This window comes from Drosophila kikkawai, chromosome 3L, assembly GCF_030179895.1.
Source record: "Drosophila kikkawai strain 14028-0561.14 chromosome 3L, DkikHiC1v2, whole genome shotgun sequence".
In the NCBI taxonomy this organism is placed as follows: domain Eukaryota; kingdom Metazoa; phylum Arthropoda; class Insecta; order Diptera; family Drosophilidae; genus Drosophila; species Drosophila kikkawai.
Window position 1 is genome coordinate 11,640,951 of NC_091730.1, and position 16,573 is coordinate 11,657,523.

General features: G+C 42.4%; 5 protein-coding genes across 5 annotated transcripts; 4 read left to right on the top strand and 1 right to left on the bottom strand.

Moving 5' to 3' along the window:
• Positions 1 to 2,417: 2,417 nt before the first annotated feature.
• Eaf6 (chromatin modification-related protein EAF6/MEAF6) lies at positions 2,418 to 3,778 on the top strand. The gene is made up of 4 exons (XM_017182788.3): positions 2,418 to 2,629; positions 2,703 to 2,916; positions 2,994 to 3,125; positions 3,470 to 3,778. The coding sequence occupies exons 1-4, from the start codon at positions 2,483 to 2,485 to the stop codon at positions 3,670 to 3,672; spliced, it is 696 nt and encodes a 231-aa protein (XP_017038277.1). The 5' UTR covers positions 2,418 to 2,482; the 3' UTR covers positions 3,673 to 3,778.
• A 219-nt stretch (positions 3,779 to 3,997) lies between these two features.
• TM9SF3 (transmembrane 9 superfamily protein member 3) lies at positions 3,998 to 7,541 on the top strand. The gene is made up of 5 exons (XM_017182820.3): positions 3,998 to 4,290; positions 4,343 to 4,900; positions 5,615 to 6,348; positions 6,449 to 6,679; positions 6,743 to 7,541. Exons 1-5 carry the CDS (start codon positions 4,207 to 4,209, stop codon positions 6,885 to 6,887), a joined length of 1,752 nt encoding a protein of 583 aa, XP_017038309.1. The 5' UTR covers positions 3,998 to 4,206; the 3' UTR covers positions 6,888 to 7,541.
• A 1,315-nt stretch (positions 7,542 to 8,856) lies between these two features.
• LOC108085989 (cuticle collagen 1) lies at positions 8,857 to 9,952 on the top strand. Its single transcript, XM_017182790.2, has 2 exons — positions 8,857 to 8,948; positions 9,011 to 9,952. The coding sequence occupies exons 1-2, from the start codon at positions 8,912 to 8,914 to the stop codon at positions 9,883 to 9,885; spliced, it is 912 nt and encodes a 303-aa protein (XP_017038279.1). The 5' UTR covers positions 8,857 to 8,911; the 3' UTR covers positions 9,886 to 9,952.
• Positions 9,953 to 11,682: 1,730 nt separating this feature from the next.
• Alp9 (Alkaline phosphatase 9) lies at positions 11,683 to 13,580 on the bottom strand. Its single transcript, XM_017182797.3, has one exon. It carries the CDS (start codon positions 13,529 to 13,531, stop codon positions 11,975 to 11,977), a length of 1,557 nt encoding a protein of 518 aa, XP_017038286.1. The 5' UTR covers positions 13,532 to 13,580; the 3' UTR covers positions 11,683 to 11,974.
• Positions 13,581 to 13,862: 282 nt separating this feature from the next.
• On the top strand, positions 13,863 to 16,402 carry Alp10 (Alkaline phosphatase 10). The gene is made up of 3 exons (XM_017182796.2): positions 13,863 to 14,004; positions 14,685 to 15,835; positions 15,926 to 16,402. Exons 1-3 carry the CDS (start codon positions 13,911 to 13,913, stop codon positions 16,265 to 16,267), a joined length of 1,587 nt encoding a protein of 528 aa, XP_017038285.1. The 5' UTR covers positions 13,863 to 13,910; the 3' UTR covers positions 16,268 to 16,402.
• The last annotated feature ends 171 nt before the right edge of the window (positions 16,403 to 16,573 follow it).

The window sequence follows — 16,573 nt, forward strand, 5'->3', positions numbered from 1 at the left end:
AAATATAAATAAAAAAAAATTAGGGTTTCCTCTTTGACATTTTTTTAAGCATTTATCCTAAACATATTTATTATTTTTAATGCCCCAGTATATAGACTATAAAAACAGGCATTTTATCGTGTCAATTAATATGCTAGTATCATTTAATAATTTTAAGTATGTTGTTTTAAATAACAAAATTTTTAATTTTACTTAAAACTCCTTTTTCAACACACAATCTTTCCTTTTCGCTGTTTTCTTTGGCTGCCCAAATCGAAGCAGACTCATTTTCACTCGATTGGCGTTGGGAAAGCGCCACATCGGTCTATGTATGTATGTATATGTAAGTATGTGAAATTCTCGGAAAAGTCGAAAACATACCGAGAGCAACAACAGCGTCATCGTTGCAAGCATTGAACTCGATTTTGTTTTCATTGCCGCCTGAATTTCTAAAACGCAGCTAATTAGTCGAGAGTGTTTGTGTTGTTGCTGCTGCCGCCGTTGTTGCACTTGCTGCAGTTGTTGCTGCTTCTTTAGCTGTGTTCCACTTTTCTGGCAGTTTTCCACTTTTCCAGCGGCCAGTGCTGGCTGCAACTGCTGCAGATTTCACACGCGGCCAAGCAATTCATCATAAAATTATTGTAAACTGCCATCAATTGGCAGCACTGCAAGAAAATAAGTAGTAGCAACATGAATTTATCATTTTTTAGCATCATAAATTGATGTATTAAATAACTAGCTATATTGGTTATTAAAAAAGGTTATACAGTTAATATATTTTTTGTGAAAACAGAGCTACCTTAAGCCACGGTTTTTTGTTTTATTTAATAACAAAAAACAATCTTTAAATTGTATCTTGAATTGTAATATTCATCATATTTAATATTTAAATTGTAAATTACTTCTAACATATTAAAATATTCAAATAAAATTGCATTGAATAAGCAAAAAGCCATTATAACTTGTTATAAATCATTATATTAAACACACATAAATATGCAAAAAGTGATATAAAGACTGGTATAAAGACATAAGAAAACCTATAAATAAAACTATTATTTTTTGCTTCTATAAAATTATGAATAACAATTTTTTAAACTATGGTTTTAAGGATTCACTTTGATTTTCCCCAGTGCAAGCTCAGAAGAAGACGGCCAATGAGGATCGGACTGCGGAGTTTTCAGTTGGAAGATGTTTGCTTAAAACCAAATGAAAATAAGTTTTTCCAAGTCCAAGTCCAAGCCCAGACCGCGCCTTGTGTGTTTGTTTAAATAAAATGAAAGTTTTTTTGCTGCACTTTTTTGTTGTTTGGCGAATGCGCGAGCGGGCGCGCGCCAATGTTTGACATACATAGAAGGCGGCAGTCAGTCAGTTGGTCGGTCAGTCACTCAGACAGTTAGTCACTCAGTTAGTCGGCGGCCTAGTCGCTCGTGTTAGTGGAACGTGGCAGCAGACTTTGTCTTGCAACGGTCGTTGCCATTTTGTGATTTCATTTTCTAATCGAGTTCGTCTTCTTCGGGGGCAGCTTCGATGTGCGATTACTTTTCATTGGCGATTCTGTGGAAAAATAAAATCACGCATACGCCGCGTATGACGAAAGTGAGGCCCATAAAAAGGCAAGTAAAAGAGAAAGAGCGAATGGTAAGAGAGCGAAAGGCGGGCGGAAAAGGAAAACGAAAAGAGAAAGGGGCGCTGAAGGTGAGGCAAAGAAATAGAGAGCCAGAACGGTAGCTTCACTTTTTTTTCGGCAGTTCAACGCACTCTTTGAGGCAAGCTTGGGTCAATAAACTATGCAAGCCGCCGCGAGATCATTAGGCGATCATCGCCTCCTATGATGGTCGTGGAGCCGAACCGAATCTTTTGTTTGGGGCCAAAGACGCATAAATAATAAAGAATAACAAGATGCGAGGTCATTGGCAGCGGCACCGGCTTTAAAACGAATGTAAAAGGCTGCCAAGGGAAATTCTGTAATAAAATTGCTTCTGCTATATTAGCAGAGAAAATCATGTAGCTATTAAAATTGGTCATTTTGCTCGTTGAACTTAGCATTTGATATGGCACGTAGTTATTAAGAATTTTTAAGTTTTTAAATATATTAAATTATTTGATTTAATTTATATTAGCTTTTCAAAACTTTTGATAGATGGCTCTGTAAGTACTACAACAGCGCCATCTTTACAGGCAGTACATAAACCAAATATGGCGAGATGCCAGAAATTTTGTCTATGAGCAAATGGAGATGCCAGACCGAGCGGTCATGTTTTAAAAATAACTTTTTATATTAAAATTTAAATTATATTAAAATAAATTTTTATATAAATAAATTTAAAATTTATATATATATATTTAGGGTCTGAATTTAATGAACATATCGGCGATGTATCGGTATATTTTTCATTTAATGAGATACTTGAGAGCCGGTCACACTGTCGGCATCTCCCATCTCTATTACTATATCGCACTTCTGTGGAAATTTTGGGAAATTCACCAATTTTTGTGCAAAATGAGCTCGCCAACGAGTAAAAATGTTGTTGAAACAAATGGAAACAAGCCAAAGAAGTCCGGGAAAACCAATTCGACTGCGAAGGGCGGCACAATGGACACACGTGCCGAGCTGGCGGACCTCATCAAGAAAAAGGCCGAAACCTCGGTGAGACACAAATATAAACAAACCAGAAAGCGCGGCATTCATTATATCATGTGTTTTTTTTTTCTAACAACAGGAGCAACTGGCCAACTTGGAGCGACAGATCTACGCCTTTGAGGGCTCATATCTGGAGGACACACAGCTGTGCGGCAACATCATACGCGGCTGGGAGCGCTACCTCACCTCCAACAAGGCCACCAACTCCAAGGCCGACAAGCGGAATCGCAAGTTCAAGGAGGCGGAGCGGTTGTTCTCCAAATCTAGCATTACCTCCATGGCAATATGTAATCGTAAGTGCAGTTGAGATAGATACTTTGACTATTCCTTAGAGGATCTGATTTAATTAAATAAATATATATATTTTTAGCTGAGCGCGCAAGCGAATCCGATTCCATTACCAATGAAGACTCCAGCGACAATCAGATGTCCATCAATCAGAACACCACCACGGCCCACGATGGAGCCACGACAATCAAGAGCACGCCTAAAGATGAAAAGGGTAAGGTAGAACTTGGACACATAGAAGGAGAATAGTCAAGAAAAATATATACAAATTGAAAGACTTCGAAAACTAACTAACTAAGAACTTTTAAGATGCTGAATACATACAGATCTGTGATCAAGCTTAATCTCAACACAATTTAAAAGAAAAATGTGATCAGATCGATGTGCCTTAAATTTTGCAAACAAAACAATTTTCAAATTTGTACCTATATTAAAAATATATATAAAAACGAAATAGATAATATGTAATTACATAGATAAGAGATAAGTTTTCAAGCAACGTATGTACCACAGTAATACCCTGTAATTTCAACACATCATTAATATTTTCCATTATAGATTCCCCCTCGCATCGCAATGAGGGAAGCCTGGTTAGCCTTGCTGGAGGAGTTGGTGTCACAGGTAGCAACGTTGCACCCAGCTCTGTCAACAAAGATGTGCTCGGCACACCCACCTCCAATACAAAGAGCAAACTTTCCACCAGCTCCAGTGCGACGGCAAAGAAGAGCGGCCACATAAACAAGAAAATACGGCATCGATGATGACCACCACTGCGTTGGGTTAACCCGTCGGATAATCCATATATAAGTTCAAAGTTTTCTGAATTACAATTTGTACAATTAATAAAACGAATCTAGATTTATAATATATGATTATATATTTATTGTTTTCCTTTAATCATATCAATTTTTTCTCAAAATTATTTTAAAATAATGTATAAAAAATATATTTATAAAAATTAATTTTGTTTAAAATACCGTTACTAACTAAACAAACGATAGTATCGATTACATCAATATTTTAGCAGCTTCTTTATATCTGTGTGACCATTTACCGCGAAAGAGAAAATCCGCAATTTCAGCACAGTAAACGGCAACACTACACTGCACTAGAACTCTACGATTTTTTTCTGTCGGCAAATTTTTGTTTGCCACAAAATCGTTAAAAAAAGGCCTTTTTGGGGGTCAGCCAGAGGCCCGCACCTGTCTGCCGGCACAGCTAGAGCACCATCAGCGCCCAGGATCAAGGTCAGCCGCCCGAGAAACGCCCGCGCAGCAATCCGCGACCCGGAAAATATGGAGACCCGTCGTGTCATTTGTTTATGTCTGCTGCTCATTGCCAGCTGCTACGTGTCGCAAGCGGACGAGCACAACCACAAGGTGGGTCTTTTGTTGTGTTTTAACCTGGCCTGTAAACAGATGTTTCTTGCAGTACAATGACCGCGAGGAGGTGGTGCTGTGGATGAACACGGTCGGGCCGTACCACAACCGGCAGGAGACTTACGCCTACTTCTCGCTACCCTTCTGCAGCGGCCAGAAGGCCTCGATCTCGCACTACCATGAGACGCTCAGCGAGGCGCTGCAAGGCGTCGAGCTGGAGTTCAGCGGCTATGAGATGGAGTTCAAGAGCGACGCGGCACGCTCCGTCATCTGCATGGTCACGCTGGAGGAGGAGAGCACCAAGGCCTTCACCTATGCTGTGAAAAACGAGTACTGGTATCAGATGTACATCGACGGGCTGCCCATTTGGGGTAAGGTGGGTGAGCGGGACGAGCGCGACGGCAAGTGGTACATCTTTACGCACAAGAAGTTCGATATTGGCTACAATGGCCAGCAGATCGTAGATATTACACTCACTACGGACGGCCGGGAGGAGCTCAAGACGGGGGCGCACATTAACTTTTCGTACGAGGTCAACTGGAAGCCCAGCAAGGTGGAGTTCAAGAATCGATTTGACAAGTATCTGGATCCCAACTTCTTTCAACACCGGGTGAGTGACTTGAGTCCACTATATTAAGAAAATGTATTCGATCTTATAAAGTATCTATGTATATTCTTGATCAGCATCAAGTCAAGCAGCCATGTCCGTCCTTCCGTTACTATGCGAACTAGTCTTTTAGATTTGTGTTATCTGAATGGAAATTTGAAGATAGTCTTCTTTTTATTGCATATATGTATATCGGAAGGGGTCTAATCGGAGCACGATATCTTAAAGCTGTCGGAAAATTTTAGTTGAGGAAAAATGATTGCCTTGTTGTTTTTCAAAATATATTAATTTGTTTTAATAATAAGAAGAAAGGAAGCTAACTGCTACATGCCAACGTTTGTATACCCTTGCAGTTGGCATTTGATTTATAAAGAAGGGTATACAAATGTAATAACTAAGCCAAAAATGATGATATTGTAATAGCAGAACTTATCTTCTTTTCTTGTTGAACTTATTCTTTATTTCAGTCTCCTCTCCACAACCACAAAAGTTTCCACTTAACTTAATTATCTGGTGATAAGTAATGCATCACATTTTAGAAGTTTCTTGCAAAGAAATCAATGCCTAGAGTAGGGAAAGCTTAGAATATCAATCGAAAATTGGAAAAAGGCTATAAAAAAGATTTTTTTTTAAGAAGATTTGTTTTTATATTTAGAAATTTGATTTAACGAACAGTTTACATAACAATTACCTTGGTATTTTTCGATTGCTCCACAGATTCACTGGTTCAGCATTTTCAACAGCTTCATGATGGTCATCTTTCTGGTGGGCCTGGTTTCCATGATTCTCATGCGAACCCTGCGCAAGGATTATGCCCGCTACAGCAAGGACGAGGAGGTGGACGATATGGAGCGTGATCTGGGCGATGAGTATGGCTGGAAACAGGTGCACGGCGATGTTTTCCGCTCGCCACCCAATACCCTGCTCTTTTCGGCCTTGGTCGGTGCTGGTTACCAACTAATTTCCGTGGTTTTTTGTGTGATTATGTTTGCCATTGTCGGTGAATTGTACACTGAACGTGGCTCGATGCTGTCCACGGCGATCTTTGTTTATGCTGCTACCTCTCCCATTAATGGTTACTTTGGAGGATCCCTATATGCCCGCCTGGGTGGACGAATGTGGATCAGACAGATGCTGACATCCGCATTTACTGTTCCAGTGGCTGTTTGTGGCACTGCGTTCCTGATCAACTTTATTGCCATTGGCTATCATGCTTCGAGGGCCATTCCCTTTGGCACTATGGTGGCGGTGACTTGCATTTGCCTATTTGTAATCCTGCCATTGACTTTGGTGGGCACTGTGGTTGGACGCAATTTGGATGGCCAGCCGGACTTCCCTTGTCGAGTAAATGCCGTGCCACGACCAATACCCGAGAAGAAGTGGTACATGGAGCCGCTGATCATAGTGCTCCTTGGCGGTGTTCTGCCATTTGGTTCCATTTTCATTGAGATGTAAGTAAAACTTGAGTGGAATTTATGTATTAAATATTTGTATTTAACATTTTTAGCATTTTAAAGCATTTAATTTATTTAAAATTTCTTCTCCCCACAGGTACTTTATCTTTACCTCTTTTTGGGCATACAAAATCTACTATGTCTATGGCTTCATGTTGCTGGTGTTCAGCATCCTGACTGTGGTCACCGTCTGCGTGACCATTGTGTGCACATACTTCCTGCTAAATGCGGAGGACTACCGATGGCAGTGGACGAGTTTCATGGCTGCAGGCTCCACATCCATTTACGTCTATGCCTACTCATTTTACTATTTCTTTTTCAAAACAAAGTAAGTCGCTTTTAAAGAATTTTTTGTTGAAAAAATATTAATTTTATACTTTTGTTCTTGCAGAATGTTTGGTCTATTCCAAACGGCCTTCTACTTTGGCTACATGGCTCTCTTCAGCGGCGCCCTGGGCATTATCTGCGGCACCGTCGGCTATGTGGGCACGAATCTCTTCGTGCGAAAAATCTATTCCAATGTGAAAATAGACTAGTAAGAGCCCTGCCCTACCCCAGATCTGTATATCATCCTAATCGATTTACACTTGTATTTATTATTGAGTAGAGTTTTGCGCGTTTACTTTTGCTCTCCCCTCTGATCTGTGTTTCTTCTCACTTCTCAAGTTCGGTGTGAAAATGAATGCCAGTCTTATGTATTCGCACCAAAGATTAATATTCAATTTAACGACGTTTACGGCGAGGCTTATGCATAACTTTAATAGTGTTTTCTTTTAGAAATTGTAAGACAATTAACTTGGAATCGAATTCTGTAAACAATAAAATTAAGATATTGAATTTTAAATTAAAATATCAGTTTGTTGCATTTAATTTTTTAACCTTCAAACTAGAATCTCCCCTTTTCCCATATTAAAATTCTCAGGTTTCCCAGCAATTAGTTCAATTAACTCTCTTTCCAAGTTACTCTCTTACAGTTCCAAAGATCATTAATGTATGCTCGTGTGCCGTACACATCAAATAATATGATTTGCATTGTTTTGCCTAGAAAACTTATCAATCTATGCAATTGCAGATAAAATGTGACTTGAACTTGTTTGCGCCAATTAAGTTTTTATGTACGATGCAAGAAATGTGCTGATTAGCCATAGTCGATAATCTAATAATAAAATTCAATATATAAAACCAAACAATATGTTTTATTCCTTCATCTGAATCGTCGATAAGTCAGCTCTTGATCCCCTCGGTAACATTGACCCTCAAATTGTTTTTCCACTTAAATGGGTTCCCTGTTTTCTTTTTAATTTTTTTGGAATTAATTGGTTTGGGCAGCTTATCTGCCCATTTATTAGGGGGCCAATTGCCAATTTTCTTGCTCTTATTCTTAAAATTTGTTTGTATTTTTTGTTCCTATAGAGCAACAGTCAGAACAACGCCAAGAAAACACTTTGGGATTATTCCATGACAACTCAATTGATAAAGTGTTTTTTGGATTCTTGTAGATTCAACAACTGATAGTGCTGAGTTTTGGCCTTACGTACTTGAATTATGATTATTGCGTACAAGATTAATCTCTGCTGGGTATGCAGAGGGTGTTTTTATACCCTAGAAAGGAGCATATGGCCAGGGATCGGGCAAAGAATCTTGTTTTTGTTGTATATATTCTAAAAACTTCTTTCTTTGCTTGGGAAAAGAACCTTCACAATGGTAAGGAACCCTTTAAAAAAGGGTATTTAAGTAACCCAAGTGCTTCTATCAGCCTTCCTCTGTCCGGTTTTAGTTTTTCACTTATCTGAGCCCTCGAGAGGCCCAATGTCACCTGCTGATTCAAGACGATGGCGCTCGTTTGGAAGTGGCCACTTACGCAGAGTGAGCGAGTGCCGCTAATGACGCGTGTTTTCGGGGGATTTGTCTTGTCAATGGAATTCTACGATAAGTCGGAAATGTAGCAGAACCTTTTCAAATCCAAAAGCTGATTAAGAACATATTGATTTCGTAATTTATGCTAATTTCCAACTCAAACTATAACGGCGCTTCGGAAAAGGTATTTTAAGAATTTCCAGAGTTTCTGTTCCATTCCTTTTGAGTGAATGGTAATGAAAATAATTTTCCAAACCAGTAATCCAATAGTCTTGGTGTCAGTTTAATATCTAGCGCCCACATTAAGTCACATAAAGAATCCGATTTAATCGCGCTTTACGACTTGATTGACATTTGATGTATTTTCGAGACCTGCTCCCATGCTGGCTCCAGAACCCTGCTGACCCATTTTGAGGGCTTGGCCGCTGCCTAATGATTGTCGTGTATATTCGGTTTATATATAGTTTGTAGCATAAATTACCATAAATGCCATTCGACCATTTCCCTTTCGATTGTAGACTCCATAAAAAGGGAAAAACAGTTACTTACCGATGCGGGAAAATGTGTTTTGGGTTCGATCTTTAGATTATATGGTTTATTTTGTATGCACATTAACATTTTGGTCCAGTGCTTAGCTTATAAAAGCAGCTCCTCGGCTCAAAGCTCTGCTCAGTCGGTTCTGAGGTGATTTTCCAAGAACATCATGGTTTTTCGTGGACTTTTGGCCGTTTTTCTTCTGGGTGAGTATTTTATTTAGCTTTGAAATATCCTGATTTCCCCTTGTAATGAAACTGTCTTTCAGGTTTCTGTTCCAGAGCCCAAGCATCCTTGGTAAAATGCTCTTGTGATCCTGGTCCTGCGGGAGAGCGAGGACCTCCAGGTCCGCCAGGTCCTCCAGGTAATGGCAATGGTGGCTTTTGGGGCTACCCGCCCACTGGTCCTTTCCCCCCGAATGTGCCGATTATCCCAGGTCCTAGAGGCTTACCGGGACCACCGGGTCCTCCTGGATATTGCTTCCCCTGTCCGGCTGTTCCACCAGTGAGGGGTTTCCCACCGCCACCTGGTGTACCCATTCCACCATTATTTTCCACACAAGCTGGAGGAGCTGGTTTTGGTGGCGCCTCTGCTTTGACCACCGCCGTGGGCAACATTATAGTTATTCCTGGTGGTGTGGGAACGGGATTAGCAGGTCGTGCTCAGTTCTTCCACATCTCACCGGATGGTCAAGTGTTGCAGATCGATCGTCCGCAGAATCTGCCCAGTGACCTGTTCGATGCGCCTGCAAACACGGCAGCTTCGACTGTCATTCCCCCACCGCCGCCTACGTCTGCATCTGTGTCGGGGATTACGCCACCAACCGTTCAAGCGGCTCCCACTCAACCCACTCCTGGTGAACAGACCACCCTACTTCCGGAGAATGTAGAGGAGACCGTATTTGCAGTGGGCAATCGTCGGAAGGACTTCCTGCGCGGCAGTTCCGATGCCAGTGACTGGCGGCGAATCCTGCTCCTGGGCGAGCGACCCTCGGAGACACTGTTGCCACCTAATGTTCACTCCGTGTCTAACCAGCTGGAGAACAGCATGGAGAGCTTTCAGCGAGCTCTGGTCGAGCTAAAGGAGAAGTATGCCAATCTTGTTCAGCCGCGCAGTGCCAACCAATATGCTGTTATTTATTAAGGCGAAAAGAGTCCGAGTAAAATATTTTATATTAAAATTGTTTAAATAAAAACAGTACTGATAATATCTAGCCATACGATAATGGGTGTGTTCCTTTTGGGGGTTTTTTATTGATAGAAGTTTTATTTTTAATTTAAAAGAAGAAAATGTTCCTTTTAGATTAGTTTTACTTTAAACAAAAGCCTTATGACCAAAGCACTTGGTAATTTAATTAACAAAATACTGATTTGAACTTGAACTTTATTTAAAGAAATTACTAACTAACTTTTCAAGTTAGAGAGCTCATTCATGGTCCGAGCTGAGTTCATTCATTTACTCATTTATTTACAAAGTTTGGTAAGTGCTGTGGCTCTCAGGTGTTAATTATTTAGAATCAATACAAGCAATCAGGGTAAACAGTTTTTTTATAAAGGTAAGTACATTCTGTTCTGTGTTCTTTGACAATTGTTTAACTTCTTGATAACCATGATATACAAAATAAGTTTGGAATATTTATTTAAAATTTGGTTACGTTGGGTATTCCCCCACATGATTATGCGTAAAGTCCAACTACAAATATATGTTATATTTTCATCATTGAAATTGTGAATTGATTGTTTATTAACTCGTTTGCTTGGCAGACAGCTAAATCATTGCGACGCCACTCAAGTGTGATAATTGAATTTCTTGGTAATGACAAAATCAATACAAATCAAATCGCATTTAGCTGTCTACCAAAATTCACTTTAATTCAGTTGCCTTAATATTTTAGGTTATCATTTTGTGATTGCGGCAAGAATCAGATTTGATTTGCCGATAGACTTTTATAAATATAAAATTTCCGAGAAATTCTGGGTAAATACTATTCTTTTTGTTTGAATCTTTAGACTCTTGTGAAAAGTGAAAGGCGATAATTGATTTTCTAAGAAATGTTTTATAAAGCCCTGATTTATCTGACAATTGTGAGTACAAATAGGTAATATATGTGACATTATTTTTATACCTGTGCAGGTTATTATTATTTTGACAAGAAGTTTATAAATACGTAAGTATATAAATTTTTAATCAGCATCAACAGCCGAGCGAAGTTTATAAACCTGCGAACTAGTCTCTTAGTTTTCAAATTTTCTAAATCTTTTTAGTTAAAGTACTTTTTTTACTTAGCCATGTTTTTTTATTTTCCAAATTTTTTAAACAATGTTTTCAAATCGGAACGCAGCTGAACCTTATCTTAATCAAATTATTATCTAGTGAATGACGTAGACTTAAGGAATGACGTACAAAAGTTTATAAGGGGATTTTTAATGGCAAAATTTTCCACTTTTTCTACGTCATTCACAATGCTGGCACATAAATAGATTACGTGGATAATAAGTACGTCCCTCTAGCTATATATTTAGCCGATTCAATCCAATTATTCAAATTTATACTATAAAAGACATGCCAAAATGGCGTTCTAAACTTATGAAACCCCTTCAGAATTCGCAAAAAAAAAAGTATCTCAAATATTTATTACTTAAGGAATCATAAAACGGTTTTAGTAAGTAAATTGAAATAAGCCCTTGTCATTGGCCATTTCCCCAATGTCAACTTTCTACGTCTTTCGCTTCATTATAAGATTTGCAAGTCTTCAGTTTTTAATCAGATTAAATAATATATATCAAGTTGATTGGTATTTATTGACAGGAATCCACTTGCCTTAAGAACAAACTATATTTTCGGCTCCACGAGTCTCAACACTCTAGATTTACTATGCTAAGTTGATAGAGACTTCCTCCGATCACACCACACACCCCCAAAAAGAATCAAAGTCGAGAATTGAATAAAATCTAATAAATTTAATCGGATTCAATCGGAATTGTTGGATGTCTGGCTATAATCAGACAATAAGCGTAGTATAAGTACATATATATATTTGGTTTTTCAAATTGATAGGGAAGCAAGTAATCCCCGATCTGATTTCCCCGGCTCGAGTGCCATGTGTGTGCACACAAGGAGCACCTGTCACATTTTGAGTATTCATTTAACACGATAGCGCGTACGTGAGAATCGCCTGGTAGGATTCAGCTAATTAAGAGTCCTTTGGTCTGTCAATCATATCGGTTTAATCCTATTGATCGCAGGCGGTTAAACCATCGCCCACACAGGCAGCAAAGGCCATGATGTGGGGTATGGTGTTCTGCTCGTAGACTCCGGTGAAGAGATGAGCCCAGGGGCCAGAGGCGAACACACCAACATCCTCGCCGCCATGCGTCTCCGATTCCAGGGGCACCATTGCCGGGAAGAGCTGATCAAAGTTCCCGATCGTGGACAGAGTGGTGGGATCCTTTCGCTCGTGCGTCTCCGTGTCGTAAAAGTCCTCGAAACTCTTGCCGTTGGCGTAGCTCAATGTCAAGTATGGCCTTCCATCCTTGCCCATTTTCTTGGAGGGTCCGAAGATGTCACTGCCGCGCGGCTGATAGCCCGCCACACTGAACGTGTGCGAGTGATCTGAGGTGACCACGATAAGGGTGTCCTCCGGATTGGTCATCTCCCTGGCCTTTCTCACCGCCTTGGACAGCTCAGCCGTTTCGTCCAGAGCAATGCGAGCCATCGTATCGTGGTGGCTAATATCGATCTTGCCGCCTTCGACGAACAGGAAGTAGCCCTGCTCCTCGGTCTGCAAAACCTCGATGGCCTTTTCTGTCATCTCCTCTAGAGTAGGCTCATTGTTGTCCGGATCATCCAGCTGTTCCAGGTGGTAATGCATGTGACTCTTGCTGAACAGACCCAGCAGTCGACCCGTCTCGGTGGCATTGACACTTAGCAGCTTCTTCTGGGTCTTTACGAAAGTGTTGCCTTCGGCCAGAGCCTCAAATTCCTCGACGAGATTGCGGCCATCTGTGCGGCGGCCCTTGTCGTAGTGCTCCGGGCTGTAGAAGCTCCGCTTGCCACCGCCCAGCATTACCTTCAGCTTGCTGCCCACTTCGCCGTGGATGAGCTGGACGGCGATATCCTGCAGCCCCTCAGCTTGCTCCCCGCAGGCTTCCTCCAAGACGGCATTGTTCTCCCACTCCCGATCCGCGACATGGGCGTAGACACCCGAGGGAGAGGCGTGGGTAACTCGGGTGGTGGTCACCAAACCAGCAGCTTTGCCCGCATCCATGGCCCACTTGCCCAGGGAGAAGACATGGTTCGTTTCATTGGCCATGGCCAGGCAGTCGCCTCTCTTCACATGCGCGTTAACGCCAATGGTTCCGTAGTTGGCCTTGACTCCGCACAGGTACGAGGTGGAGGTGCAGGCACTGTCCGGGACTATTTTGTCCACCGAATAGGTCTTGGACAAACCCGTGAAGGGGAACTCCTCGAAGGACAGCTTCAGCTCCTCGCCGCCGATGTAGCTTCTGGCCGCTGCCAGAGTGGCCAATCCCATGCCGTCGCCAAGGAAGAGAATGATGTTCTTGGCTTTGTTCGTGTTCCTCACAAAGTTCAACTTCTCACGGATCAGCTTCTTGCTGGCCGAAAGCCAGTACTCCGAGGTTTCCTCTCCAGAAATCATGCGCAGACGCGGACTGCTTGGAAGATGGGGATGCATCCGTTCCTCGTCAACGGGCGCCTTGCCCGGAACAGCGGCACTCCATGCCAGGGCGACGAGGCTCAGGCCAATCCAGAACTTGAGAGTAGACATTCTCGCAATGCTTTCACTCCGCCAGCTAGCTGGATACTGTACTCCGTAGTCACATGCGGGGCATTAATATACCCAGCGATCGGATCAGGTGCAGCTCGGCCGAGGAGTCGATAGGGCACGGAGTCGCGTCGGGTAATTTATGGCCTCTCCTTTGGCCAGACCGTGATAGTCACGTTTCCCGGCATTTGGCACTCGAGATAATTGGATCGATCGCCACTCGAGATTGCCCATCAAATCACAATAACAGTCCCATATACCAAATGCGTATGTATATTACAGGAAAACCGAGGAGGAGGCTATATAACCCGGCCGATCCGTCTAAGTTGGCCAGTCTCGCGGTAGCTTTCGACCGAAGTAATTCTCATTTTAAAGTTCCAAGATGAGAACCAGTAGTAGTGCCCTAATCTTGTGCTCTTTCTTGGCTCTCCTGTTCCTCCGGGTTCGGGGTGACTTGGCCGACCAACAGGAAAAAGGTGAGTGGCTATTACGAATTCGAAACCCGATTCCGCAGAGAGAGCTCCAACGAATGGGAATCGTCTTGGAGCTCCCTGGCTTATCTATGGCCAATAGCAAGAGCTGGAGCCTCTGGGCTTATCGCAAATCTTGTTAACTCATTAAGCTTGCGGCCTAATCTAGATCTATTTTTGAAAAGGTTTAGTCATGGGCGGAGGGTACAATATAATTTATGATTTGAGTGTTCACGTGAACAGGAATTATCAGCTAAGAGGGGAGAGGGTTAGAAAGGGTTGTCGAAATTATTTAACAAAATTTTTTTGGGTAATAATATTCAATATTAATGTTATTTATTTTTACAAAAATTAATAAGCAAAGAAAAAAGACTTTAACTTAATTTAAAACCCGATTATTGCCAACGTAATTACTTACCTTTCTGGCTGATGAAATCATTACTTAATCGCCACTGCAAAAAACGTTTTCAACACGTTTTATTATTATTTAATCAGGTGCGATTTCTTCAACGATTAGATGTTAAACGCGACCCCAATAAATGGCTATAATTAAAACTGATTTATAGATTTTATCAAAGGAACTACCGCCTGAAAACATGTTTACCGCCAGAGTTGGTAGTTTTATTAGTCCAAAATTTCCCCGCCGATTGCCGATTAGTTGCTAACCCAAAGTCCGGAATTCACAGAGCACCATCCACGCCTGCCGGCCTCACGCGACTTTGTGGCCCTCGACGAGGAGCTGGAGACACGTTTCTGGCATGAAAAGGCCCAATCGATTCTGGCCGATAAGTTGGCCGGCCACCAGAAGCTGAACGAAAACCGCGCCAAGAACGTGATCTTGTTCCTTGGCGACGGCATGTCCATCCACACGATTGCCGCCACCCGTGACTTCATGGGCGACAGCAACGAGCAGGTCTTCTTCGAGAAGTTCCCCTACTTGGGCCTGTCCAAGACGTACGCAGTGAATGAGAGGACTCCGGATTCGGCCAACACAGCCACGGCTTACCTTACCGGCGTAAAGGCCAACTACGGCACCATTGGCGTCAATGCCCAGGTGCAGCGTGGCGACTGTGAGTCCGCCAACGATACTAGTACACACACCCAGAGCATTGCCCAGTGGGCCCAGGAGGCGGGCAAGTGGGCGGGTATTGTGACCACCGCCAGGGTAACGCATGCCTCACCAGCCGGTACCTATGCCCATGTCGCCGACAGGAACTGGGAGACCGATGGGGATATCACCAAGTCCAACTGCAGTCCCGAACTCAACACGGACATTGCCCGGCAGCTGGTGGAGTGGCCCGTGGGCCAGGAACTCCGGGTGATCATGGGCGGCGGCCGGTCCTACTTCCGCGATAAGTCGATGCGCGACGAGGTAGGAGTTTCGGGACTCCGCACCGATGGTCGGGATCTGATTAAGGACTGGCAGGAGATCAAGAAGCAGCAGGGATCCGAGGGCAAGTACGTTTGGTCATTCAAGGGTCTCCGAGATACGGATCTCAGCAAGACGGACTACCTCCTTGGACTCTTCGAAACCTCGCACTTGCCTTTTCACGGCGATCGCCAGCGAACCCACTACGAAGAGGCTGAGCCCTCGCTCTCCGACATGACTGAGGCGGCCATCAAGATGTTGAGCCAGAACGAGAAGGGCTACTTTTTGTTTGTGGAAAGCGGCCGGATTGACATGGCCCACCATGAGACGAAGGCCAGGAAGGCGCTGGAAGATACCCAGGAGTTTGCGGCTGCCGTGGAAATGGCCAGGGAAATGACCAGCGAGGAGGACACTTTGATTGTGGTGACCTCGGATCACTCGCACACCATGTCCATCAATGGCTATCCGGTGAGTAAATTAAGCTTTTTGCCAGCTATTTATAAATTGTAATATATATGTAAAAATTTCTAATAATTTCTCTTAAATTGATATTTCCAGTACCGCCGCCAGAATATCCTGTCGCTGGCTCCCAACCTGGCAGACGACGAGTTGCCCTTTACAATTCTGTCCTATGCCAATGGCCCTGGCTTTACAGATACCTACAACTCAGATTCCGGCCGCATCGATCTCTCTCGTGTGGACACAACCAAGGAGGACTTTGAATTCCAGGCCACGGTTCCTTTGAGTAGCGAGACCCATGGCGCCGAAGATGTGGGCGTCTTTGCCTCCGGTCCTTTTGAACACCTATTTACAGGAAATTACGAGCAGAGCTCTATTCCGGCCATGATGGCATATGCGGCCAACATGGGGCCTTTTGCCAAAGATAAGCTGGAGGAGTAAAGTCTAGTATACTCATAAGGAATACTCAATAAATACAGAGAGATTAGCTTAAGATTGTCCCTTAAGGGAGTGTATATATGTACTTAAATTATTAAGGGAAAATTATGAGAAATAAATTGAAAGTTTCCATAAAAATTACTTAAATTGGGGAAAGATAAAACGCTAATATTATGGTAAATGCTGGAGCTGTGAGAAAATAAAATAAACCTATTCTTATAATAGAAGAACATCTAACGAATTGTAAATTCTTTAAAAGCAAATACTAATATAAATATTAAAATTAACCAAACTACAGTTCAACCATCT

Excerpts from the sequence above, each read along its gene's own strand:
- Eaf6 (XM_017182788.3), top strand. The coding sequence starts at position 2,483 with ATGAGCTCGCCAACGAGTAAAAATGTTGTTGAAACAAATGGAAACAAG. Across the intron at positions 2,630-2,702 it reads AGAAAAAGGCCGAAACCTCG|GAGCAACTGGCCAACTTGGA; the intron begins GTGAGACACAAA and ends TTCTAACAACAG. Across the intron at positions 3,126-3,469 it reads CACGCCTAAAGATGAAAAGG|ATTCCCCCTCGCATCGCAAT; the intron begins GTAAGGTAGAAC and ends TTTCCATTATAG.
- TM9SF3 (XM_017182820.3), top strand. The coding sequence starts at position 4,207 with ATGGAGACCCGTCGTGTCATTTGTTTATGTCTGCTGCTCATTGCCAGC. Across the intron at positions 4,291-4,342 it reads CGGACGAGCACAACCACAAG|TACAATGACCGCGAGGAGGT; the intron begins GTGGGTCTTTTG and ends TGTTTCTTGCAG. Across the intron at positions 4,901-5,614 it reads CCAACTTCTTTCAACACCGG|ATTCACTGGTTCAGCATTTT; the intron begins GTGAGTGACTTG and ends ATTGCTCCACAG.
- LOC108085989 (XM_017182790.2), top strand. The coding sequence starts at position 8,912 with ATGGTTTTTCGTGGACTTTTGGCCGTTTTTCTTCTGG. Across the intron at positions 8,949-9,010 it reads TTTGGCCGTTTTTCTTCTGG|GTTTCTGTTCCAGAGCCCAA; the intron begins GTGAGTATTTTA and ends ACTGTCTTTCAG.
- Alp9 (XM_017182797.3), bottom strand. The coding sequence starts at position 13,531 with ATGTCTACTCTCAAGTTCTGGATTGGCCTGAGCCTCGTCGCCCTGGCA.
- Alp10 (XM_017182796.2), top strand. The coding sequence starts at position 13,911 with ATGAGAACCAGTAGTAGTGCCCTAATCTTGTGCTCTTTCTTGGCTCTC. Across the intron at positions 14,005-14,684 it reads GGCCGACCAACAGGAAAAAG|AGCACCATCCACGCCTGCCG; the intron begins GTGAGTGGCTAT and ends CGGAATTCACAG. Across the intron at positions 15,836-15,925 it reads TGTCCATCAATGGCTATCCG|TACCGCCGCCAGAATATCCT; the intron begins GTGAGTAAATTA and ends TGATATTTCCAG.